This window comes from Apodemus sylvaticus, chromosome 18 (assembly GCF_947179515.1).
Source record: "Apodemus sylvaticus chromosome 18, mApoSyl1.1, whole genome shotgun sequence".
Taxonomy (NCBI): Eukaryota; Metazoa; Chordata; class Mammalia; order Rodentia; family Muridae; genus Apodemus; species Apodemus sylvaticus.
In genome coordinates this window covers 19,906,495-19,933,070 of record NC_067489.1, presented here as the reverse complement: position 1 = coordinate 19,933,070, position 26,576 = coordinate 19,906,495, and the positions used below count along the sequence as shown (strand labels likewise).

General features: G+C 44.1%; 1 protein-coding gene across 3 annotated transcripts; it reads right to left on the bottom strand.

The window, feature by feature from the left end:
• Positions 1-1,529: 1,529 nt before the first annotated feature.
• On the bottom strand, positions 1,530-16,905 carry Mrps31 (mitochondrial ribosomal protein S31). 3 transcript variants are annotated; one of them, XM_052162514.1, is made up of 7 exons: positions 16,716-16,905; positions 13,060-13,347; positions 8,729-8,887; positions 6,875-7,015; positions 3,945-4,018; positions 2,338-2,481; positions 1,530-1,834 (listed from the first exon to the last, which is right to left on the bottom strand). In XM_052162514.1, exons 1-7 carry the CDS (start codon positions 16,832-16,834, stop codon positions 1,605-1,607), a joined length of 1,155 nt encoding a protein of 384 aa, XP_052018474.1. In that variant the 5' UTR covers positions 16,835-16,905; the 3' UTR covers positions 1,530-1,604. The 3 variants fall into 3 exon arrangements, with proteins under 3 accessions (XP_052018474.1, XP_052018476.1, XP_052018477.1); XM_052162516.1 differs by having other exon boundaries at positions 13,060-13,311; XM_052162517.1 differs by having other exon boundaries at positions 13,060-13,308.
• Positions 16,906-26,576: the final 9,671 nt, after the last annotated feature.

Sequence of the window (26,576 nt, the reverse complement as noted above, 5' to 3'; positions counted from 1 at the left end):
TGAGCCGGAAGAGGGATATTTTAACTTGACTGTCTACAGTGGATTGTGTGATTATGGCCATGAGCTCCTGGAGAAGCTTTTTGAAAGCAATTAATTAGACACTGAGTTAGATGACTGCAGACTGGGCCCAGCTAGGGACCTCCCTAGGTCAGCCTTTGCCCTAATGGAGACCTCGTGATGACAACGATTACATCCAGGAAGAGCTCTGTGAAACATTTAAAAGAGAAGGCAGAAGTTTAAGAGGAAGATAAAGAGTAATCGTGGGCTGGAGCAGGGGTGGGAGGAGCTGGAGTGGGAGGAGCCAGAGGCCTAAGGAAAAGGAGGCTTGTCCGATTACCTTTGGGCTCTCTGTCTGTTGCAGAAGCTGCACTGTCTCAGGAGGAAAGCACAAATCCCATCTGTGCCGGCTGGTTCTATGTCACCTTGACACAAGCTCAAGTCATCTGAGAGGAGGGAACCTCAACTAGGAAAAGGCCTCCTCAAGAGTGGCTGCACACAAGCCTGGGGGGCGGTTTCTCAATTAGTGATTGATGGGACGGGTCCAGCCCTTCGTGGGCGGGGCCGTCCCTAGGCTGGTGGTCCCGAGTTCTCTGAAAAAGCAGGCTGAGCAAGCCCCGGAGCTCAAGTCAGCAGCACTCCTCCACGGCTCCTGTCCCGGCTTCAGTGATGAACTGTGATACGGAAGTGTAAGCCAGACAAGCCCTTGCCTGCCACAGTTGCTTTGGCCATGGTGTTTGATCACAGAAACCCTAAGACAAGGGTGTCAGGAGTGGAGCGTTGCTGTGACTGACCTGACCGTGTTGGTTTGGGGAGGACCGTGGAAGGGCTTAGGAACTTTGGGTTACACAAGTCCTTGGTGTGGAGAGCTCAGTGAGCTGTTGTGTGGGAGCTTGGGAGATGAGACTGTTGAGAGCAGGGCAGAGGATGGAGGCCTGCCCTGTGAGGTTCCAGAGGGAAGCAAACACACTACCAGGCCATCGGAGTTAGGAATCCGTGGTTCTGGTCAGCTGGGGCTAAAGAATCAGCTGTCTGCTTCCTGCATTCTGGGTTGGTCCCGATTGTGGGAGGCATGGAGTCCTTAACACGTGGGTCTTGCATCCGCCTGTAGCCAGCGCTATTTGGACTCAGTGAGGGGACGGGCGTGAAGGTAGGAGGGTCCGGAAGCAGTGTGGGAGGGAGCCATGTTCACAGCTGTGAACGCTGTCCTCCTGTGCACGCTTTTGCATTTGTGATGAAGCCTTACCAAAGTTTGCATTACACTGTGTTAAATAAGCTTTTTTTTTTCCTTTATAACATTAGCCTGAGCCTGGTATTTTGTTATAGTTAAGATAAACTAATTCACAGGGTTTTGACGTTAGTTGGCCTTACCACTAACAATCATACCTCAAAGCAGCTTAGTCACTAATGAAAAACTCAGCACTGTCTTAGACATATCACTAATTCTCAGATAGAGAATAAGAATGCACTTCGGGTTAAAAGTAATTTCACAGTCATGTTAGTCATGTCAGGTCCAATGATCAACACAGGGGAATTTTGATAGAATTTCTATTTAGCTATATGATATACATCTTCAACAGTTTAAATAAAATGTTTTCTCCTTGATGTTAGGTGAACGTTATGTTATTTTCTTTGAGAATATCTCTCTTTTCATTAAAGTAATTTCTAAACCACTCTATGTGCTCGGCCTTCTGTTTAACACTCAGATATGGGTTTTTGGAAAGGCCGCAGGTCACCAGCTCCATGAACAGGCGAATTGGTCCTTGCTTGGGGAAATCCTCCAGGTACTTATCCAAAAATATATGCTCATGGAATTCTGAACCGTCATCATCCAAACCTGGGGAATAAAATAAAAAGGTAGCATAACTGAGACTGTGAAGCCTGACCGTAAAGCTGACATCGATGCTGCATCACGGCACAGTTGAAGCACAAACTGTGAGATGACAGAGACGGAGCTTGGCCAGCAGTTTAACAAAAAGTGTGACTGTGAGCGTCAGTTTCCAGACGCGGTGTGAGGACTGAGGGAGTGCCTCCAGGCTGCTGTGGAGAGTGTGTGTGGAGGCGAGCCGTGACTGGGCACCGTGGGGACTTCACGTGTACTAGACAGACACTCTCCTGACTGAACCGCAGCCCCAAGCCCGAAGATTTTACTCCTTTTTTTTTTTTTTTACTATCAAATAAATAGAGTTGAACTAAATTCTAGCCATCTTTAAAACAATGTAAAGTAACATGCTAGATTTCTTCTCAGACATCACAGTGTTCTGAGATCTGAGCACCTCTCTCCCCTCTCCCACAGAACCTCCAGCAGTGACTGTTGCGAGCTGCTGACGTCACGCTCACCTGCTTCATTGTTGACTGGGAACTCCCACAGCTTGCCCTCCTTGGTCCACTGTATCATCTCCTCAAATCCATTGGCAAAGGGCTGCTCGTTTACCTTGGCCAGTTGCTTAGCAAATTCTATCTCCCAAAGAGAAGGCGGTGCTTCTACGGCATTAAAAGAAAAAAGTGAAGGAGAATTTCTTTATTTCTTTAAATTATTTCTTTAAAAAGTAATTACTAGCTCAGTGGGTCAAGGCACTGGCCACCAAGCCTCACTACACAAGTGTGAACCCCAGCGTCTACACGGTAGAAGGAGCAACCTCCTAAAGGTCTCCCTGACCTCCACACCCAAACCCACACTTGCACAGACAGACAGAAACACAAAGTGGATAGAAATGCAGTGAAAATTAATTTTAAAATGTTATGATCAACTGTATATTGATACACATTTTCTGACCTTGATATTCAGATTTCGTTTATAAAGAAAAGCTACCAAGAGCTAAAACTGCAACGAATATAAAAGTATGGGTGGTGATGATGATGATGATGATTAGCAGAAAGACCGTGAGTTAGATCTACAACCACAGAGTGGCGCTGGCACAGAGGCGGCGTGCAGTTTCAATACCCTACTCTCACCAACAGAGTGATCATCCAGACACTCTGGAGTTCAGCATCATATGTCAGATGGACCTACAGATATCTAGAGAGCATTCCACCCACAGACTGAAGAATTCTCAGAAGCAACTTCTTCAAAGTACAGTGTGTTTGTGTCCTAATATATATTAGGACACCAATCTCAAAAAATATGGAACAAGTGAAATGCCACCCTTCACCCTGCTGACCACCACAGGGTAAAGCTGTTTAACTGCAGAAATCATGTAAACAGATGGAGACTAAACCACGGGCTACACATCCAGAGCCGGGTCATGGAAGACATCAAAAAGGAAATCAAAAAACTCCTAGAGGTGAATGGTAGTGAAAACACAGGACACACTGAAGCCAGTCCAGAGAAATAGAGAACTAAGTACTTACATAAAAAGTTTTGAGGTCTCTAACAACTTAATGATGCACCCAAAGGCACTGGAAAACCAACAACATCCCAAAAAATAGATGGGAAGAGATAATCAAAATCAGAGCTAATATTAATAGTTCAGAAATGAACAAAAAAAAAAACAATATTAAGAATCAATAAAGTGAAGAGTTAGCCTTTTAAAAGACTGACAAGCAGCCAATGACCCAGAAGGAAAAGAGAGTATTTAACCTCACAAATACATGTGAGTTCTCTCCTACTCTGGGTAGTAAGCTGCTCAAAAGCAGCCGCCACCGGTAGTGACCTATGCTACAGCAGTGTGCTGCACTGAAAATGTCGGGTGGGTGAAGAGTCCTAACCAAGAGCAGCAGTCAGTTTGTCCACAGTTCGCCTGGCAGCACTGATCCCCCAGGGTCCCACAGATGGGGGGAGCATTACCCAAAGCAGCAGCTTTATTCGTAAGCAAGATCCAGGACAATGACAGGAAGAAATATAAAATTGCAAATACCCAACTGTTACACTACCAAGACACCAGGGCCTTTTCTGAAAGACAGAATGCTTCTCCACTTGGAGAAGGGTTGTTCTCGACTTTACAAACCTGGTTCAGGTGCTTCACCGGCAAACGCCTTAGCATCAAAAATCGAAAGTCTTTTCCCCTTGAATAAAGATTTCCTAAGATAAAAACATTTAAAAAAAAACACATCTTAGTATGTTATATTTGTAAAATGTTAACAAAGACTGCTTAAGGCAAAAATGTGCAGGAGACAATCAATCACAGAGAATCATGCTGACCACATCAGGCATTTTAAGCTGCACTGCCATGATTTCAGGACTCGGAAGAAGAAATATGCCCTTGATTTTTTGCTTCATAACACAACAAACCAGCTAAGTTTAATTTTCAAAATACTCAACTGAAAGTTATAGAAAACTCAGTGTTGTAGAAGGTTATAAAAATATGCAAAAACAAGCTGGTAGAGCAAACACTTGTTACTGGGGACAGAAAACAGTGAAAAGTTTACCTATGCATTCTAATGCTAGAAGAAGACACAGATAAGAGGCTGTACTTCATGAAGCAATCAACCTGCAGCTTAACTCCTGTTCAGTCCCATTAGGGAGAACCTGGCTCCCTCTGTAACCTCTCTCTGTCCTCCCTGTCACCCTCTAGCACACCGTCCTCTGCCCCTCTCTTACTTTTTAAAGGTTTCTCTTGTGCTGCTCTTTTAGGTCTGTGTTTGCTGAGCCACAGCACCCGTGGCGGCCTGAATGGGAATGGTCCCCACGGCTGCTGTATTTTATCGCTTGATGCCCAGCTGGTGGCGCTGTTTGGGAACGTGGTGCAGCCTTCCTAGAGGACGCATGTCACTGGGGGCTGGCTCCGAGCACCAATGGCTTGCCCCCACTTTCAGTTCCTTCTCACAGTTTGGGGCTTTGCCATTCAACTTGTGACCCCTCAGCTTCCTGCCCCGGCTGCCATGCCTCTGCCCTGTTATGATGGCACTATAAGCCCAAATAAACTCTTTGGATAAGTTGTCTTATTAGCATATTCAAAGAACTACAATTTACCACTTTAAGGCAATATGGGGACTTTTATGATCATTAAAACCTAAGTTCATTTTGTGTTTTCTTAGACAGAGTTGGGTTTTCTTTTTTTGTTTTTGTTTGATTTTGTTTTTTCGAGACAGGGTTTCTCTGTGTAGTTCTGGGTGTCCTGGAACTCACTCTGTAGACCAGGCAGGCCTCGAACTCAGAAATCCGCCTGCCTCTGCCTCCCAAGTGCTGGTATTACAGGCATGTGTCACCCCCTTCCGGCCAGATAGAGTTTTACTAGATAGACCAGGCTAGGTCAACTCAAGAGCCAATTGCTTACACTGCCCAAGTTCTGGGATTACAGGTATGCACCACTGGGCTGGTCTTATTATTTTTGGGATGGTCTCACAATAGCCTTGGCTGAATTGGAACTCACTGTAAAATTCAGAGTGGCCTGAAACTCACTGTGATCCTCCTGCTTCAGCCTCCTCTGTGTTGAATTACAGGTGCAAGCCGCCATTCCTGGCCTTTTTACCCAATTATTTTTCTTAAGGTATGAAGAAAAGGAACCATAACCATGCATGCAAAGGGCATATAGATGCTCAGTGTTATAGACCTCCAGAACGAAAAGATAATGCTTCTTAAAAACTCATTTGTTCAAAATTTGGATAGCACAACTTATTCTCAACGAAAGGATCATTATCCAGTGTGGGAAAAGAGTTGAAACTCAGTCTGGCTCATGGTATTGATAAATGTGGCACTGTTAAACCTAGAAAATCCCTCTCCAGGAAAGGGCACAATAAGCTCCAGTTCAGCCTGGGCATGCCTGTACATCCAATACTGCAAACTGCATCTGCTGTGGGCACGAAGGGCCTCACACTCACAGAGAAACACCAAGAGACCCAGGGATGTTAGTCACACAGGGGTGTCTCCTCAGTGCAGGAGATGAAATCAAATACCCGCATTTCATATGGAAAGTCGAGAGTAGATTTTGTTAATGACCTGTTTACTATTTGTAGAGGTTGACACCACCTACCTTTTGCTATAGAGGAAGAGCTCACCCAAATTCCCCAGAATGCTTATCCCAGACTCTGTCCTCCCCAGACCATTACCCATCCTTAGGGCCGATGTCACAAGTACTTTATGGCCTGCTGACTTCTACTATCAGTCAGAGACCACACTAGATTCCAGGACTTGTAGCTACAGAACACACCTTTGTGATCACATGTACTTTGGAACCGAGTTTCTATGTAGTCACACCTTAAACTTTATTGTGCACCTGGAATTAGACTGACTGTTGCCTGGAGACCTTTTCCCAAAGTGTCCTGTGTTCTCCATATGTAACAGTGAGCTGCCTGGCGTCAGTCCCCAAAGTCTGCTCCAGGCTTACTCTGTACCAGGTTTTCCTTTTTACCCCTTTGCAGATGACTGCCTGCAGGGACCCCCACATGCACTAATATGCATACCTATAAGATAACTTATTAAGTGATAAGTTTCAGGTAGCATTTCAGAGAAGATACCTGTGCTGGCTAGTTTTAGTCAACACTATCCAAGCTACAGCCATTTTGGAAGAGGAACCTTAATTGAGAAAATGCCCTAGCCAGACTGGCCAGTGGGCAAAGCTCGGTGCATTTTGTGGAGGGCCCAGTTCACTGTGGCTGTGCTGCCCTGGACAAGTGGTCCTGAGCTGAGTAACAGAGCAAACTGAGCAAGGCAGGGTGACCAAGCCAGGAAGCAGCGTTCCTCCATGGTGTCTGCTTCACTTCTTGCCCTGACTTCTCTCAGTGATTCTGTAACTTGGAAGTGTAAGATGAAATAAATCCTTACCTCCCCAAGTTGCTTTTGGTCATGGTACTTTATCACAGCAATAGAAACCATAACTAGGTATCCACAGTGATCATGGATCTATCAGTAATAATATGCAGAATAAATTAAGATTACAATGAGAATTAAAAAAAAATCTACACAGACAAAACCCGGTAGATTACAAAGCCCGAATACCTTCTTTTAAAATCGGTTGTCTTCTCCTGGTCAAAAGAACTGTCCATTCCTTCGTCAAACTGAATCTGGTGCTGTGGTCTCCTACTACCTCTCTCGGAAGCAGATCTGGCGACTTTCATATTTGATATGATGTGAGTGAAGCTGGAATAACAAGGTCAGGACATGAGGGATTGGCTGCACTGGAGCGCACGGAGAGCATACGGCTTACTTATGAGTAAATAAAGCCACACGCTCACAGCTTAGATGACAAGGGCAGTAAGGTGCGTGTCTCCAAGTTTTTAAAAAATACTCTTAAGAAATTTTTATTTGAAAGATGAAAATGTCAGTTACAAAAATTATTACTATCCATAGATACTGACAGGAAAGAACAAACCAGTATACTTGTACCTAGACTTACACTGCCGGTTACAATAAAGTTGAAAATGAGCCCTATGTGCTGTCCTACAGAATGCATCATGTGACAGTCTGGGTAGTCTACTCTTTTGATCCTCGGAGTGCTCCCCAGGGAACAGGAGACTCAGACCGTCCTCCAGAGTGAAGCTCGCCACTCCCCAAGGCTTCCGGGCAGCCAGCAGCACAACGGGGCAGACATTAACAGATGAAAAGGTCCCAGCGTGGGGCTGGAGAAATGGCTCAGCAGTTCGGAATACTTGCTGCTTTCAAAGGAGACCTGGGCTCTTCAGTTCCCAGCACCCACATGGCAACTCAAACCTCTACAACTCTAGCTCCAGAGTACAGGAGAGGTACAATACCTTCTCCTGACTCTGCAGGTTCCTGCGCGCGAGCGCGCGTGCGCACACACACACACACACACACACACACACACACACACACACGGCACAGATATGTACACTTCAACACAAACATCTAAAATCGTTTCTTAAAGGAAGAGGATGATGAAAAGCTCAGTTCAAACCTAACAAAAAGGAGACAGCATACTGTGAGCAAACCTGGCAGACTGTTTGATTGAGAAAAACTAATTTTCTCAGAGAAACCAGCTTACTTAATGTACTGATTGGTTTTGTGTGTCAACTTGACACAAGCTGGAGTTATCACAGAAAACAGAGCCTCCCTTGAGGAAATGCCTCCATGAGATCCAGCTGTGGGGCATTTTCTCAATTAGTGATCAAGTGGGGAGGGCCCCTTGTGGGTGGTTATAGTCTTGGGTTCTATAAGAGAGCAGGCTGAGCAAGCCAGGGGAAGGAAGCCAGTAACGAACATCCCTCCATGGCCTCTGCATCAGCTCCTGCTTCCTGACCTGCTTGAGTTCCAGGCCTGACTTCCTTTGGTGATGAACAGCAATGTAGAAGTGTAAGCTCAATAAATCCTTTCCTCCCCAACTTGCTTCTTGGTCATGATGTTTGTGTAGGAATAGAAACCCTGACTAAGACACTCAATTACTTACTTTAATTTCCTTTTTAAATAACACCACTGCTTTTGTCATTTTTCTCTCGGGGTAAAAATCTCTGCAACTTCCTAAAAGAAAAGCTAAGCCATTCGGTTCACTCAAACAGGAGCAGTTAAAGGTACTTGCTGGTGTGGGGCAGATGTTTTACATTGTATCGTTATGAGGGAGGGAGGGAGGGAGGGAGGGAGGGAGGGAGGGAGGGAGGGAGTGTGTGTGTGTGTGTGTGTGTGTGTGTGTAGGTCGGCAGACAGCTCGTGGGGTTAGATCTCTCCCTCAGTCCTGAGGGCGTGGAGGGATGAGGTCACCAGGCCTGGCAGGAAGCACCTTTTCCTTCGGTGCTATCTCGTTGGCCCGTGAGGGGGATTTATGTGTAAACCAAATGTGTGCCATTGGCCTGCCCAGTGAAATGGCCCTGAGCCGCACTGCTGCCCCACTGACCCACTGACCTGATCCTGCGCTTCTCTCTATCCTTCTGAGCCCTCGACTCCTCCTCGTGCTGCTGCAGCTGCCTGAGCAGCTCTGACTTGGTCGTCTGCTTGTCGAAAGGTAGAGAGTCTGCCACAGCTGACGCCGCTGCCACCAACTCAGGACTCAGGAACTCGTTTCTAAAAAGGAAAACGAAATGAAGGAAAAGCAGACTTGGTTAGCACATCACCAGTGTAGAGAAAAGAGATGGGGAGGAAAACCCATTCAGAAAGCATTCAGTTTCTGACAAAAGCAAGAGTTTTCAAATAGTCAACACTATTTTCTTGGTGGTTTTGTTGTTTGTTTTTTGTTTTGAACAGGGTCTCAGTAGGCTGGCCTATAACTTACAATCCTCAACCTCAGCCACAGGCCTACTAGAATTACATATATCCATTATACACACCTCACATATAAAAACATCTTGTTTAGACACTGGTAATCTAGAAACTGAGTTCATGCATACCTGCTGACACACACCCATGGGCGGCCAGGCACGGTGTTTCACACTATAATCTCTGTACTCAGAAGCTAAGGTAAGAGCACCACAAGTTCAGGGCTAGCCCAGGCCACAGAGGGAGAGCCTGTCTCAGGACAAAGAACTGAGAGTTATGGACACCCTTCTGTCAGTGAAGTAAGTGCTTGCCACACCTCTGAGAACCGAGTTCCATCCCCAGAACACGAGTAAACTCTGGGTGTGGACCAGGCCACTGTCTGAGTGGGAGAAAGCACTTGCTGTAAGCCTGAGCTGGGCCCTCAGGTAAAGGGCCGAGCAGGGTTTGTTTTTTTTTTTAGATTTATTTTATTTATATGAGTACACTGTAGTTGTCTTCAGACACACCAGAAGAGGGCATCAGATACCTTTACAGATGGTTGTGAGCCACCATGTGGTTGCTGGGATTTGAACTCAGGACCTCAGGAAGAGCAGTCAGTGCTCTTAACTGCTGAGCCATCTCTCTAGCCCCAGGTTTTGTTTTTTTGTTTTTTTGTTTTTTTTTTTTAAAGCAGTTTCTGTGATTTTATAAAGAAAGCAAATACATATACATCAATGTGAATGGATGGCATGCATCAGTCAACCTAACTTCAATGCTAGATCATTAAAAAAAACAAAACCTTCCCTCTGCTTAAATTCTCTTGAGTCCCTGGCCCCAGCCTCCAGTCGGTAAAAATGCTAAAACAACCAATCAGCTCACGTAGATATTTCTGCTTCTAGCATCAGCTAAGGTCTGAGCTGATAGCCAACATCAACCTATGAGTGAGTCTGAGGGCAAAGTGAACTTCAGATGGCTTCAGAGACTTCCACAGCCTCAGACATCATGCCGCCGAAACGAGTCTTCTCTGCTGGCCCACACTCTGTGAGTATGAAAATGGTTATTTTATGAGTGTGTTTCAGGGCAATCTGTAATGCAGCCATCATAGCCATATTAGTGAGCTCTGAATATAGAGGGAGGGAGGGAAGTCCAGTCATGTATGGAGCAACTGTTACAGAGCATCCCGAGGCAAATACTAAGACTAAGTCAAACGTGCAGACCCTGGATTCTGAGACAGACATGGGAGAAAGGAGGGAGGGACACCTGCTCAGGTGTAGGCCTCTATCTCAGTGCAGATTACTCAGGAAGCCGAGACAGTGCTTGCTGTGTTTGGGCTACAAAGTGATTGCAAGGCTAGCCTGGGTAACTATGAGAGAGTGAGCTGCTCTCTCAAAATAAAAAGTAAAGTGCCAGCAGGTAAATAAAATTATTATAAGAAGCTTTTCTTCAAACTCAGAATAAGTGCACCCCATTCTCCACGCTTGCCCATAGCCTCCTCTGGGACCAGGTTCAGAAGGTTCCCAGGTGTATCTTTAACACAGCACATTGATGTTACATAGTCCAATCCTTCTATTCTAACTCCAGGCCCTTAGAGTAGAAGGTAGTAAAGTACACTGCACATGCCCATCATGCAGGAGGAAGAGGCAGGAGATCAAACTTCTGTTACGAAGTAAGTTTGAGGCCAGTGTGGGCTACATGCGACATTTTTTCAAAAAGTCCCCCAAAATTACTAAAATCAAAATAATTATAATTTATTGTTTTTTAATGCAGAAAGCCGGGTGGTGGTGGCGCACGCCTGTAATCCCAGCACTCTGGGAGGCAGAGGCAGGTGAATTTCTGTTCAAGGCCAGCCCGGTCTACAGAGTGAGTTCCAGGACAGCCAGGGCTACACAGAGAAACCCTGTCTCAAAAAAACCAAATACAAAAAAAACCCCCCAAAAAAACAAAAAACAAAAAAAACCCAAAAACAATGCAGAAAAGTAGAGTCCAGGGAGATGGTTCAGGAGGTAAAAGTTCTTGATGTTCTGACCGGATGACGTGAATTTGGTTTCCTGAACCTATGAAAAGGCTGGATGTGACTACGTATATCAGCAATCCCAGCATTCCTAGGGCCAGTGAGAGGGGACAGGAGTATTGGCCAAAAGCTCGAAGGCCAATAACTAGCACAGAGGCAGAAATAAGGAAGACCCTACCTCAGAAACACAGCGGAAGTAAAGAACCGACTCCAAAGCCAATTTTCCCCTGTCCTCCACGTTCTTGGGAAGGCATAGCATACCTTGCATTCTTATATACACACACAGTAAAATAAAAATTAAAAAACTAAGTAGAAAAGTAGAGCAAAACCCTTAAAGGGCTTATAAAGCAATCTACATTTCGTAATTGTCTTCTTCATATCTGACTGGAAAACAATTTTAGAAATACCTTATTGCAGGAGTCTCCTGGTGAACCTCAAAACAATATGGCCGTGCCCCTGCTCTCGGGTGCTCAACAGAACTGGATGGGTCGACCTTATGGCTACACAGCTGGGTCTCAGGACATCAGGAAACCAAGTAATACTGACTAGGAGGTCCCCTCCCTGATGACTCACAGTAGTGGAAGGGGCTACGTAGGGTACTGAGGGGATAATCAGTAGTCTGTGAAGTCTGTGAACCTGTCGCATCATAGATGCGACAGTGATGTAACCAATTGTCTTCTGATAGGATTTAAGGCCTCTTCCTGGTGCTGTAAATCTAGCCAAGGACCCACAGCTGACAGCTTATAGGTCCCAAGGTTGACCTTAGTATTATTATTTTGCTAAAGGGACACAATAACAAACTGCTGTCTAAATGTACATCTTTATAGCCATAGACTAATACAGCTTCCAAACCTCATTAGAGAGTTTCTTTATGAATGGAAGGAGGTTAGCACAAAGACAATTGGTCAATATGCAGAGAAAGCCTCTGTAGAGTGGGCAGCCACAAAGTGGCCGTCTCTACCACCACCCTCTGCTAAGAAAGTGCAGGGGCCACTGGAGGGCGGGTGAAACGACTGCGAAGAGCAGAGGTTGGGAAGGACCGGACAGAGTCAAACGGCATCCTTGGGACAGGACAGGACACTGCCCTCCTCACCTCACAGCAGCTATGGGCACCTGCACACAGAAGCAGCCAGCATCCCAGCACCAAGGGCTCCTGAGCCTGTGAGAAGCTACTGCCGGCTGCCGGAGGAAGGGTGTCGCCCTTGGTACGCTGGCCAGGCTCCAGTGGAGTGCCTCACTCCCGAGAGTGTACGGACCACATAAACTGGACTCCACGGGTTATTATAAAATAGGGCGTGAGTTTAGGAGGGCATGGGGAGATAAGGATGGATCTAGGAGGAGTTAGGGAGAGGTTCAGGAGACAAATACATTGTGCTCACAAATGAAATTCTCAAAGATTCAATAAAAATATCACATTAAAATGACCTTACTGAACCTTTCAAATGGTTTCTCTCATTTCAGTCATTTAAATTATTTCAATTGCACATTTACAAGAACAAATCAAATACATCTAGGTTTTCTTAAAGCCTTTCCCTCTTACCTGTTGCTGTCTTTGAGACTCTTCCCTGTGTACCCCAAGCTTCAGCCTGAGTTTGGGGTTACAGATATGTATGCCAAAATGTAGCCCATGAAAAGGACTTATATATGTATGTGTATTTTTGATTTTTTGTTATTGTTTTTCTGAGATAAGGTCCCCTATGTAACCTGACTGGCCTGGAATTCACAATACTCTGTTTCTGGTTCCCAAGTGCTGAGAGTAGAGGAATAGATGCCACCATGCTGGACTACAAATACTGTCTTGTCCCTTAAATATAACACACACACACACACACACACCCTTAAAGGAACTTTAGAGACCCTCTACTTCTGCTGCTTCATATTCTCAGTGTCTCTTGAGTACCATAATTTAATAGATTGTTTACTAGAGGAAAAGGCGTATTGGAACACCATACATTAGTCTCAGAGAACATTCCAACTGGGACCAACCTACCTCTTCTTGGGAGGATCTCCCTGAGCCTTCTGGAGCCTGCCAACGGTCGTCTCCAGGCTGGCAGGAAGTTTTCTGCCGTGTGGCTTTGTTGTTTTCACGTTTACTGTGTTCAGTTCAACTTTCATGTCCTTAAGAACGTCCAGCAGGTCTTTCTTCAGAGTCTCCTTCCCCCTGCCTTGGCTCTCTGCTGCCTTCTGGGAAATTTCCTTGGCTGGAACAGACTGGTCATCTTTCTTGCTGCAGATCCATCTGCTAGTGCAAAAATGTCTTTGGATATTATTTTCTGTCCTGAATTGACACATTAAGGAAGAGCAGAAAAATATAATTCAAAAATAATAAAGTAGTAACAGAAAAACCTGCTTCTCCATGTGAAAGGATTTCACGGAATCCCTCTCCATTTCCTTTTGTTTCCCACTATTATTAACAACCATGCGGAAGCCATTCATCTTGTGTTAGCACATACTCTGGACCTCGCCTGGACAAAACTCATGTGCAATTTTTCACACCCACATCAACTTCAAAGATCAGCATTATCCTCCTCTTACAGATAAAGAAACTGAAAACCACAGGAGTGACCCTGCTGGGTGATGTGACTTTCCTGTGGCTAAGACAAAATACAATGACTAAAAGCACTAAATGGAAGACGGAAGTGATTTGGACTGAAGACTCCAGAGGGAGAACAGCCATCAGACAAAGACATGTCACAGAAGAGGCAGCATGCCGCAGGCCCAGGAGGCTGAGCAGTGACAGCCTCAAGTGCAGGACAAGGCAGAGAGACTAAACTGCAAGTGGCGTAGACCTTTAACTCCCAAAGCCCACCCCCAGTGACGTACTGCCTCCCCAAACAGTGCAGCTGACTGGGGACCAAGTCTTCAAATATTTGGGCCTCTGAGGGAGATTCTCATTCTAAACTACTATATTCCACTCCCCCGCCCCTACAGGCTCATGGCCATATCATAATGCAAAGTATATTTAGTCCAATTTTTAAATCAAAGTCCGTAAGTCTTTTACTAAGGTTTCTGCACTGTTTAAAAGTCCAAAGTCTCTTTGAGAACCTTTGGTGAAGATTGAGACTCTTTGAGAATCTTTGGTGACCAAAGTTGTCTTATGCCTAGGACGCATAAAAATCAAATAAAATCAACTCCATTCTAGGCCTAGATAAGACTGTACAGTGGCCAGAAGCTTCCAGGACTAGGCTTAGGTCAGCACATGGAGGCAGTAAGCATCCAAGATGACAATTACCTCAGCGAATAAAAAATACTTTTACCCACCATCTTCATTACCTGGCTTTTCAACTACAGTTGCTTCCAACACCCTGTCCTATGACTCAGTTGGTTTACCATGTGGTGTGGTGAGCAGTCATAGTAGGCCCAGTAAATAGTTTCTACCTTTAAGACGTTAATGGCTACGGTACTGTTTCTGAGTCTTTAAAACACACAGAAATTATCTATCCTACATGTAAAACATAGATTCTTTGGTCCCACAACGTAATTCTGACTTAGTACCTTCAAGAAGGAACTAAAAATTTTACATTTTAAACAAGTTCCCAAGTGATGCTGGCACCACTAGTTAGAAGACTTCTTTTGAGTAACTATGTTACTTAATCCTTACGATTTTACAAAAATACATTCTCATTTTACAAAAAACAGAAGTACTGCTCCAAAGGATTTAGGACTTCTGAACTGCTGCAGTGTGTAGGAAGTTAATTCATGAAGTTTCCAGTTTTCACATCTGGAATGGAGCTAGGAAATTTGCATTTTAACTAAAACCCAAGGTAATTCAGCTGCAATTTGTTTTCTGAATTACATATTATTAATAATGCATTATTATAATACATTATTAATACTTTGTTATTAATATGTATCAGATTGTCAGTTAGTAAGTAGCAGCCCCAGGTTTGCACTCTAATGCAAAAATTTCCCCCAAACTTTGAAACTATATAATTTGCTTATGAACATGCCTGAGGTTACTTCAGAGTGAAAAATAAGTTACAAAGGGAAGTATTGTCATGACTAATTCACAGAACTCTCATGATATCAATATGGTACAATTCAATTTTGGAAACAGTTATTATTTTATTTCTGAAAGTTGATGTTGAAGGTACATTGACACATGAAAATCAGTAAAGTAAGTCACACATATAACCTTTAGTACAATGTCGCCTTTCAGGAGTGCTGTGACACTATGAAAAATAACCTGTATTACAGGAAAACCACAAATGCTCCCTAACATAAAATAATAAAACTATTTTCCTAAATGCTCATATGAGCTTCTTTTCTTTTGAGAATATCTCATGAGCTTCCCCTAAGCTTGTGTGAGTAGCAGATTATTTGTCTAGCAAGCATAAAACCCTAAATTCAAATCCCTAACATCAAACTAAAACTACCACATGGCTTTCCTCAGAGACTAACTTCACATTTTTTACCCTTCACAGTGTAGGCTCCTACAATAAAAATTCATTTTGCATCTTTAAAATGCTGAGATATTTTAGAATCTTTCTGAAACATTGCATTGGCTGGTTTTGTGTGTCAACTTGACACAGGCTGGAGTTATCAGAGAAGAGTTTCAGTTGAGGAAATGCCTCCATGAGATCCAGCTGTAAGGTATTTTCTCAATTAGTGATCAAGGGTGGGAGAGCCCTTGTTAGTGGTGCCATCCCTGGGCTGGTAGTCCTGGGCGCTATAAGAAAGCAAGCTGAGCAAGCCAGGGGAAGCAAGCCAGTAAGTAACATCCCTCCATGGCCTCTGCATCAGCTCCTGCTTCCTGACCTGCTTGAGTTCCAGTCTTGACTTCCTTTGGTGATGAACAGCAATGTGGAGCTGTAAGCTTAATAAACCCTTTCCTCCCCAACTTGCTCCTTGGTCATGATGTTTGTGCAGGAATAGAAACCCTGACTAAGACTTCTGTCAATTCTCTAGGCAATCAACAGAAACAGTTGCTCCTTTTGGTCACTCTATTACTTTATCATGTCACATTCGGTTTACTCTGTTTTGTGCAGACTCCTTCACGGAGTCTTTTCATCTCTACTGCTATCTTGCTTCAACACTGAAGCTGATGCTGAGAACAGGAGAGCCCAGAAGAATATCATGAACCTCTTACAACTTTGAGATGTCTCTATTTGCTCTCCTATAGTTATTTGTTGAGAGAATGAACTCTGTGCTTACCTATGCTATCTTCACTATACTTGAATTACCTCCTTGATGGAAGTATACTACTGTCCGGAATGGCATGATTGTTTTATTAGGAGCTCAACATGAGTAAGTAACATAAGTACACTTTAAGTAATGCAGTAAGGAATAAAGGAGGGACACATTAACGAGGCCATCAAAAATTCTTGGGAAGCATAGAAAGTGAAAGAAAACGACCTCTCTTTTGGAGTTTGCACAAAGAGAAATAACACCAAGCGAGATGAGGGGTAGGCGTGCAGCAGAAAGACCACAGGACAAGAGACAAGGCAGACTGTTTGCCACACTCATGTCATCGGACAAGCTGCCTTGTCTTTTATGATTTCTTTTTGGCCACACTTAAAACAACTGCTTGTAAGAGCCTACGGCTACAGTATCAACCCCAGGCTGGAAAAAGTACCGCTGCATGTCAAGGAGCGGGGAAGGGAGCCCTGGAAGACGGGCGGCGCCAACAGCTCTGAATTGCCTTACCTGACAGCTCCGGACCGAGCCGCAGGTAGCTCAGCCACCACGACTTCCAGGTTTCCACAGGACAAAGGGAGGCCCGAGAAAGGGCGAGGACGCACAAATGCCGGAATTCGGTGGAGCATCGTGTAAAAACAAACTCAAGCAAGAGCACAACCGGAAGCACAGTCTCAAAGAAGGGCACAACTGAACTAGTTCGTCCCTCTGCCAAAATTGTCCCCCGGGATGTTTTCCGCCTGCACCGTTCCTCTCCTTTAGGATTCCCGCAGGAAACAGAGACAGATTATTATGTTCCGAGATCTTTGGCTGGCTTGATCCAGCGGTTTTCTCATTGGGTGGAGTCGATATCAAGGTTCCATAAAGATGCCGATCGAAGAAAGTGAACAGGATAAACAACTGATTGGAGCAATAGAGAACTGACAGAACTCCCTGTCCTGCCCTTCCGTGAGTGGCGAAGGACAGGTCCGCAGAGGTTATCCCTCTTACAGTTACTCCTGGTCAAGGTCTGAGCTAGGCGTTTCCAAGTTCTCACCTCTTTTCTGATGAATTCAAAGTAAGCAATCCCACGGATTGGCAGAATAAGCAAGATAACTTTATTCGTGTCAAGCGATAGTGCAAATTAACGATGAACTTGCTGTCAATATTGATGGGTGCACATGAGGGAAAATACTAAGGGGTCGTGATTGTTGCTGGAGCCTTTTATGGGGACTGTGGATGAGAACTGGAAAGATGCTGTGGTTGTAGAGATTGGTCGGCTGATTAGAACCGCAGTTCTCTGGAGAGATTGGAATGTTGCAGGTCCAGAAATTAATTTAATTACCTTATTTTGGGCTGGTTCTAGCACCACCTCAACCCTGACACCCATTCCTTGCCACCTCTGTGTTGGAACTAACCTTTTGAATCTTAGGCCTATACACCTATAGAAAAGCTTCCCCATCTTGCGGTACCTACTTCTCTGATATACCCACCAATGTATTTTAACCTTGTCTTGATTTATAATTTACCTCGTTCTGTAAAACCGCAAAAGTGTAATGAAACTGCTTCCATGTTTGAATGTGAAATTTGGGTTAATCAAGATCTGTCTATCAAAGTGGCTCCAGAATAAAATATCTCTTATTCCATTTAAGATGAGCATTCAGGGTTTTTGTTTGTTTTTAACATGGGCAATTATGGCACTGGATGGATCTCTGAATGGAAACTGAGTACCTGCATGGACGCATTGAGTCCAAACCATTTAGTGTTATTTTCTCAGGGATTTTCTGAGGAAAACATCTTTATAAAACCCGATCCTCCCATGTCACTGGGGTCTGGCAGATAAAATGATATTTGTGACATTTATGTCTCTCAAACTGTTGAAATAATGGAACCTAAGAATGGGTTTTCCTTTGGAATCTCATGATGGGAGACAGAAAATGCACTAGCTAGAGGAGTAACTTGTCTTCTGGAAAGGGATTTCAGACAGCGCTAACATCTTATCAAACCACCTTATGGGGGAAGCTAAAACTCAGTTAATGGTGAGTGTGCCCACAGCCTGAGGACTGCTGGGATGTGCATGTCCTTCTGTTTAGACTTTGATTTACTTCAGGACCCTAAAGGTGGACTTGAGACATTTTCTGGATCTCTGTTCTCCCTTCCCAATGTGAGCACATTAAATACATCTTTTCTTTCTTTCTACTTTTAATTTGGTTCTTTTAATAGTCTCATTATGGAAGGGTGGCCAGACCTGACTTGGTGTAAATTATGACGCCCAAATTACTTGTTAGAAAACAGTCTGGGACATTAATAAACAAACAAACAAACAAACAAACAAACATGTTTTTATAAAAAAAAAGGACAAATCACTCCCCACTCAGCCATTTAGAGAGAAAGGGACAGACAGACAGACAGATGGACAGAGAAAACATATAACCTCTGTGAGTCTATATGGCAAATGTTGCCTTTTAACCCTTTGTGTTACTCAGCATTCCTTACACCCTAAAGAAAGAAACTTCCTGTCTTTTGTTTTTTTCTCAACTGGGTACACTTAATTTCATGTAATTATGTCATGGGTCTACGATAATTATCTTCAATATTTTTGGTTGTTTCCATACTTTTTGTGCCCAAAAGATTTTTTTAAAGAAAACTGTGGCCACTTTGGTTACTTTTTAAAATTCATTTTTAGCTGGGCAGTGGCGGCGCCTTTAATCCTGACACTTGGGAGGCAGAGGCAGGCATATTTTTGAGTTCAAGGCCAACCTGGTCTTCAGAGTGACCAGGACTCTGTAGACCAGGACAGCCAGGGCTACACAGAGAAACCCTGTCTTGAAGTCTCGACCCACCCCCCAAATACTAAAAATAAAATTCATTTTTATTATGTGTTAAACTTATTTTGGCATGCCCAAATAAAATACATATGAAGATTCAAATACAAATATTGCAGTCATATAGTAAGGCCTGATAGATATATATTGCATATGAATTTGAGTCCTCTAAACAGCTTACTACCTATTAAAATGACACCTTTGGAAATATTAAATGTTTCAAGAAACATCCCATTGGCCTGGAAGCTCAGACATCCCCCAGCCACTTGGGGGCTTCTGATGCCCTTAAACCAGTGGTCTTCAACTTTCCTAATGATGAGACCCTTTAATACCATTCCTTGTGCTGTGATCATCCCCAACTATAAAATAATTCAATTGCTATTTCATAACTAATTTTACTAATTATGAATCATAATATAAATATCTGATATGCAGGCTATATTATATGTGACTTCCATCATGACCCACAGGTTTAGAACCACTGCTTTAAGCCAACAGTCAAAGAAAGGAAAAACAGTGTTAGAAGGAATGATTGCTGCAGATTACCAGGGGAAATTGGAGTGCTTTCCCACAATGGAGTGTGTCTCTTGGTGCCACCATTTCCCGTGATTAGAGTCGATGGAAAACTTCCTTCTACAGACGTTCTCTGACTGCCACAGTGTACCAGCTACTGCTCTTGATCAATTACATTTCATAGACTTTATGGAGATGATGAAATGGTTCTGTGTGTGTCCTGCCCCCAAGCCACAAACCAAAGCTACAAGCTGCTGCTGCTCAGCTCCGGTTGTGACTAGGTGTGATGAATACAATAGAGAGTCTGGACTTTAAAATTCATTCGCTATGTGGAGATTAAGCTGTCACACATTGTTTAGAGCTACCACAAAGAGATTGTCAGTGAAAAGCATAAAGTTCTTGCTCTCGTTAGCTTACGACTGCAGGTAGCAGTGAAGTGGTCATACCAACAAACAAATGAGGAAATGAACATACCTAACATGCTTAGTGCTACAGAAACTATAAAGTAGAATTGACGGCCAGGGGATGTATGATGTTATAAAAGAGGTTGTCAGGGGCTTAGTGGTTGAGAGTACTGCTCTTCAGAGGACCCAGGTTTGATTCCCTGAACTCACAACCTTTTGTAACTGCAGTTCCTGGGAATTCAATGACCTCTTCTGGCATTCATAGAATCTGCACGCATTGCATGTGATGTACAGGCTTCTGCGCACACCCAGAGACAACCTACTTCTTCAAAATTCTAACGAGGACTGAAGAGCAGCAGCTCTCTGGGACTTTCCTTTGACTCCGGCGCCAGACTGAAACTGCTGAGACATCTAGCCTCATGGATGACTGACTGCCAGATCCTTAGCCTTTCTGTCAGAAAGCAGCCATGGCTGGCCAGACCACAGCCTGTAAGCCATTCTAATACATTACATATATCAGTTTTGTTCCTCTAGAGAACTGGGAAACACACTTAACAGGCTCCTACGGGTTTTTTGCTATTAAATAGGAAATACAATTTTAAACCATACATTAAATAGCTAATATATTCAACCTGCCTGGGCGTTGTGAAAGCTCAGGCTTTTCTTGTCTTCACAGAGGGGATTTCCTACAAAAGACATAGGTAGTCTTTGTGTCTCCGCTATTGTAATCAAAATACATGAGAAAAGGAAAAGATTTAAGCGCTGTAGATTTGGGACTGCAGAGTGACAGTCAACAGTGGTTGATTGTGTCACACCTCCTGAGTAGTAGTGAAGGTACAAACAAAAGCCCAATCTGATGGCTGCTAACCCTTGGCAGCTCGGGGTGAATTGCAATTTCCTGACTGAATGGATGGGTCTGGTGGCCTGATCTGTGATGGTAAACAATGGCTAGGGAAATCCAAAGGAGACAATAGATTGCTACGACACTCTCACAACCCGTTCTAATCCAATGGGACCTATTATAAGTAAAAAAATTTAACTTTTTAACTGTGATTGTATGGATATTCTTCTTTTGAGAATTTATACATTTTCTTGTAACTTTTATTTTGGATGACTGATCTTGTAGTGTAAAAGATATGTGCGGTGTTTTGTTTTGTTTTTGTCAAAGTGCTGATAAGAAGGGCAGGCCCTCCTGCCCCATCACCCCCGTACTTGTGTCTCCAGTGTGTGCTAATACACTCGGCTTGTCTATCAATATTTTACTGTGACAAAGATTACTGCTAACTCTGTTCCTCAAACAGTGCTTATTAACATATTCCAAGTAGTCCTGGTGTTAAATTTAAGTAAAAGCATCGTCATAGGTATGTATGGGGGCTCAATGAGTAGTAATTAAGTACTTTTATTTTTTTTTAAAGCAAGGAGACTTGTAGGTGTGTCCAGCATTTTGGCACTGTGACATGATGTTGTCACTGACAATTTTTTTTTGGATCACATCCTGAGCTATCCTGGGATGCATGTAGCCTGTTGGTCTCAGATTGGACACACCTGTTAGAGAATCATCGAATGTAGGTGTACCAGGTACAAAGCAGGCTGAGGGGGAGTAGGCATGGAGAAGAGAGACAGACAGACAGACAGACGGACAGACAGAGAGCTCTGTAAATCCTGGTGTAATCTATCACATTGATTGTCATGACTCATTCTGACGGAAATGGTGAAAGCCTCAAGCAAGACATGGAATAGGTTCAGTCACAAGCGGCCCTTGTTGGAGTCACAAGGTCACGAGAGTTGAGCAGGTGGCTACTACTCAACAATCTAAGTCAGTCAGGATCCTGAGCTCCCTCCTGTGGCCTCCAGCCAAACCACACTGAAGAGACAAGCTCAAACCAAGCTCCAGGAGTCAACCCAGGTACCCTGATGGTACGCAGATCCCTGCCTTTCCCCTTGTCCATTTCTCTGACCAGTTTAGAGTTTACCAATAGCTGCTCAGCATGGTTTAAACTCCCTCTCTGTCTCGGGGGCCTTTCTTAACACTAAAGTGAGTCCTGCATGTGGAAGGGAGAAAGCAAAACCCAAACTTGCTTGCTTCTGTGTAGAGATGGCTAAGGTAGAGACCAAGACTGTGGTGTCATAGCTGCCCCTCAAAACCTGTCCTCAAAATCTTTGGGGGCTGGAGAGATGGCTCAACGGTTAAAAGCACTGACTGTTCTTGTGAAGGTCCTGAGTTCAAATCCCAGCAACTACATGGTGGCTCACACCCATTCGTGATGAGACCTGATGCCCTCTTCTGGTGTGTCTGAGGACACCTACAGTGTACTTACATATAATAATAAATCTTTAAAAAAAAAAAAAAACCAAAAACCCTGTCCTTGGGAAATGATGGCATGGGATGATTTATCATGCAAACGTGGTGAGGATCATGCCCAGCTTTGGAAGAACAAAAACACAGTGGCACAGACTAACGTACAGAGCTCTACAGAGCTACGGCAGGGGCTTCTGGGGCAGACCAGCTTGTGGTGGGATGGGGGGGGGGGCTCGTTTAAGGAAAATGTTCATGGAGTCCTAAGCTTCCATCTATCAAAGCCATCAGAAAAGTTAAAGTGTTCCTTTAATCAAAGACCTTCTTAAGCCTCAGCAAATAGAGTTATTTACTGTTGATAGTTAAGAGCTCCAAGGAATACACCAATTGAAAGGGGCCATATTTCTTATATAACATATCCTGCTGTGGGATTCCTCTGACACCTGATATTGCATCCCTCACCCTCTTGGGATGCGATCTGTAAGGGTGTTGTTTTGTTTCTTATTTTTTGACATAAAGTCTCACTTTGGAGTTGAAGCTGGTCGTGAAGGTAGGATTATATTGGCACCCTGGGATTACAAGGTATGTGTTACCAGATTGGCTATGATTTGCATCCTGAATGTCTTTCGTAGGCACACATGTTGAAGGCTTTGTTCCAAGAAAATAGCTTATTGTGACACGGTGGACCTTTTGGGAGGTTGGGCTTAAAGGGGGGAAGTTAGGGCATTGGAGTGTGTGCTTAAAAATAGATTAATTTGGGCCGGGCAGTGGTGGCACACGCCTTTAATCCCAGCACTTGAGAGACAGAGGCAGGAGGATTTCTGAGTTGAGTTCAAGGCCAGCCTGGTCTCCAGAGTGAGTTCCAGGACAGCCAGGGCTATAAAGAGAAACCCTGTCTCGAACCTCCCCCCCCCCAAAAAAAAGATTAATTTGTTTTATGGCGTGTATATGAAGGTTTTGCTTTTGTGTATGTCCATGCAAAGTGCATTCCTGGTGCCTGCAGATGTCAGAAGAGGGCACTGGTTCCTCTGGAACTGGAATTATGAACTGTTGTGAGCCACCATGTGGGTGCAGGTCCTCTGTCTTTGCTGTCCACTGGGGCTTTGACCTCGGTGAGGGAATGTTTGCTCTCGTTGCTCTCCGGGCCACCATGAGGTGAGAAGCTTCCCTCTACACCCCACCCCACCTCGATGACCGTCCCACCCCACCGCGATGACTGTCCCATCCTACCCCACCGCGATGACCGTCCCACCCCACCGCGATGACCGTCCCACCACAGGCCTCCAAAGGACTGAGCCCAAAGTCCATGAACTGAAACCACTGATCTGTGCTAATGAGCCCTCTAAGCCGATGCTATTTTATCATAATAACAGAATGAAACTAAGACAAGCACCGTGAGCAAAGGCAACTTAAGGGAGGAAGGGGTTTATTTGGCTTACAATTTCAGGCTGCAGTCCATTTTGTGGGGAAGTCACAGAGGCAGGAAAGTGACACACATGGTCACACTCCATCTGTAGACAACAGAATAGAAGAGCAAATCTATCCAAGAAGGCTGCTTGTTTCTACTTATTCAGCTAGCTTTCCCCTCTTACTATTATACAGGCATATGGTTCTGGGACTCAGGCAGGACTCAGGACCACGTTGCTGCCACACTCACAGGAGACACACCAACTTTCAGAAGGTGTCTGCAGATGACGAGTCAGTTCAACGGCAGCCTCCACATCTTCATCATCACCATGTGGAATAGCACTAGAAAGCCCCCTGTAAGTGTGACTCCCGCTGCCAAAGGCCTTTGCAGTGACTCGGTAAACATGGGGGATCTGGCCATCGATAATCAGGGCTCCTTGGAATTCAGAGATGTCCTCTTCCAAATGACCAAAAACCCAGAGCCAGCTGGATGAGATGCTGGAATTCTTTCACACGAGTTGCTTGTGCAGCTGGAGCAGAAGGCATGGCTGCATACTGGTTGGTACCTGAGTGCCACATCCGAGAAATACCAGACAGAGCAGGGGAGCAAAGGAAACACCCTGGACAAACGGTGGGAGCATCTGAAGACGCTCCCCAAGAGGAGTCAAGTAAGTCAGCAATGCTCTGTGCTCCTCAGTATCAAGTATTTAGCTACGACTTAATTCCTTATGTAATAATAAATATGCACGTGCATCTCATTCTTATGTAAACATGTGCCTGTCTTTTATAAATACTAAAATTCTATGCACACCAAAGAATTATTTTAAAACAAAGTTATGGCTTATTATAAGTAAATGTTTGATTTGTACATATGTTTTACCTCCCTAAATACCTGGGTCACGTAAAGTCTTTTTGAGTAAAGGAGATTGCTGCTAGAAAACTTCTGGAAGCCTTGCTGTCTCTTCTCTTTTTAAGAAGCTTTTATCTTAGTGAAAAGTGGGGCCCTCCTAAGGGAACAAAGCACCCCTACTCTAAACCTGCTTGACAGACAGGCCTGCTAGCCAAATCTGTTCTATTAGCTGTTCTAAATGCTTTCTTTTTTAAATCTGGCTTTAAATAGTTGAAGAACTTGAAAAATAACATAACGTGGGAAGTAAAAATTATATGATATCATAGCTTTTGCCGAGTTGATGCAAACTTTGACATGGACTCTGACTTGTAAATGCAACCACATTGGCTTTTGGTATATATACACATACACTCATACCACATACACACACACCATACACACACACACACACACACACACACACACACACACACGCACCACACACTCACACCATACACCTCACACACACACACACATACACACACACACACACAGCACACACATTCTACAGACACACCACATACACTCACTCCACATACACACACACACCACACACACACACACACACACCACACACACTACACATACTCACACCACACACCACACACACACACCACACACACTCCACACACACCACATACACACACACCACACACTCACACACATACACCATACACTCACACCACACACCACACACACACACACCACACACACACACACACACCACACATTCACTACACACACACCACACACCACACACACACACCACACACACACACATTCACTACACACACACACACACACACACACACACACACACACCACACACACAGAAGCAATCTAACGCATATGGGATGGGATTTCCACATGCAAAGGTTGCGTCCTGCCAGCACACAGCTGTGCTTGCTTATCTGCGGTGTGCTAGGTGCTGTGCTGGCAGGGCTGCAAGCACACGGTACAGACAGCCTGTCCTGAAAAGTCTCCGACGTTTGCTAGCCAGTCCTTTTCAGGAGTTTGCTGGGCCCTGTTCTACGTGAGTTGTGAGTAATTCTATTCTGTCCACCATTCGTTATTATTGTAAACATTATCATTGTTGTTGAAAGAGGACATGAATCCCAGTTCTGGGCCAATGGAACACATCGTGAAGTCTGACAGTGAGCTGTCGGAGAGGAGAGATATGTTTCCCTCTGATGAAAAGACGGTGTCTGAGAATGGCCCCTTCTTACATGGATAATGCTACTTGCAATGTGGGAGTACCAGCTGTCTTAGAATCACCAGGGAAAAGGCAATCTGGAAACTCTGACCCAGACATGGCTGACCTGGGCCTTTCCTACTTCTAGATATCTTTTCATACACAGATTGTTTATGTTACCTAAAGCCAAATTTGTTCTAAAAATATATGAGAGCAGAGGTTCCCCCCCCCCAGTTATTGCATACTGTTTCCTACTGTTGATGCATCCACAATTATTTTGTCATTGTATTTTATCCTTTAAAAATATACATTTAAGGTTCATAAAATACACATGGGATCTGACTTTCCTTCCCTCATTTTTGAGAATGTCATAAATTTTTCCAAAGAAAAGACACACGTGAAAGAAACTGTCCCCCTTCGAACATTGTTATAACCACTATTTCACCAATGCAAATTCCCCATTTTCTTTCACATAGTTTTACAGAAATCCAAATCTATGTTTGTTTTTCCTCAGTGTCAAATATTGGTTGTACTGACTCCAAACAAGACTTGAGGGGGGTTTTCAGCTAAAGTTCTCTCAGTAGTCAAGAATACGTAGTGGGTATTGGCATTGTGTAATTAGAGCATTGTTTTCTTTCTCCTCCTTTACCAAGTGCACGTGTGAATCCAAGATGTTCTGTGTTAGTGATTTGCTTGCAACTTCAGTTTCCACACTGTGTTATTCCTCCCCCCCCCCACCCTGCCTGCCTCGTGACGCCATTGACCTGCACATTGTGAAATTCTGGTACACTGACAAAGGTCTGATTCCTGTGGTCAGTCTGTCTGTCCTCTCACCTGCGTCAAACATGCTATCATTACAGGCCAGC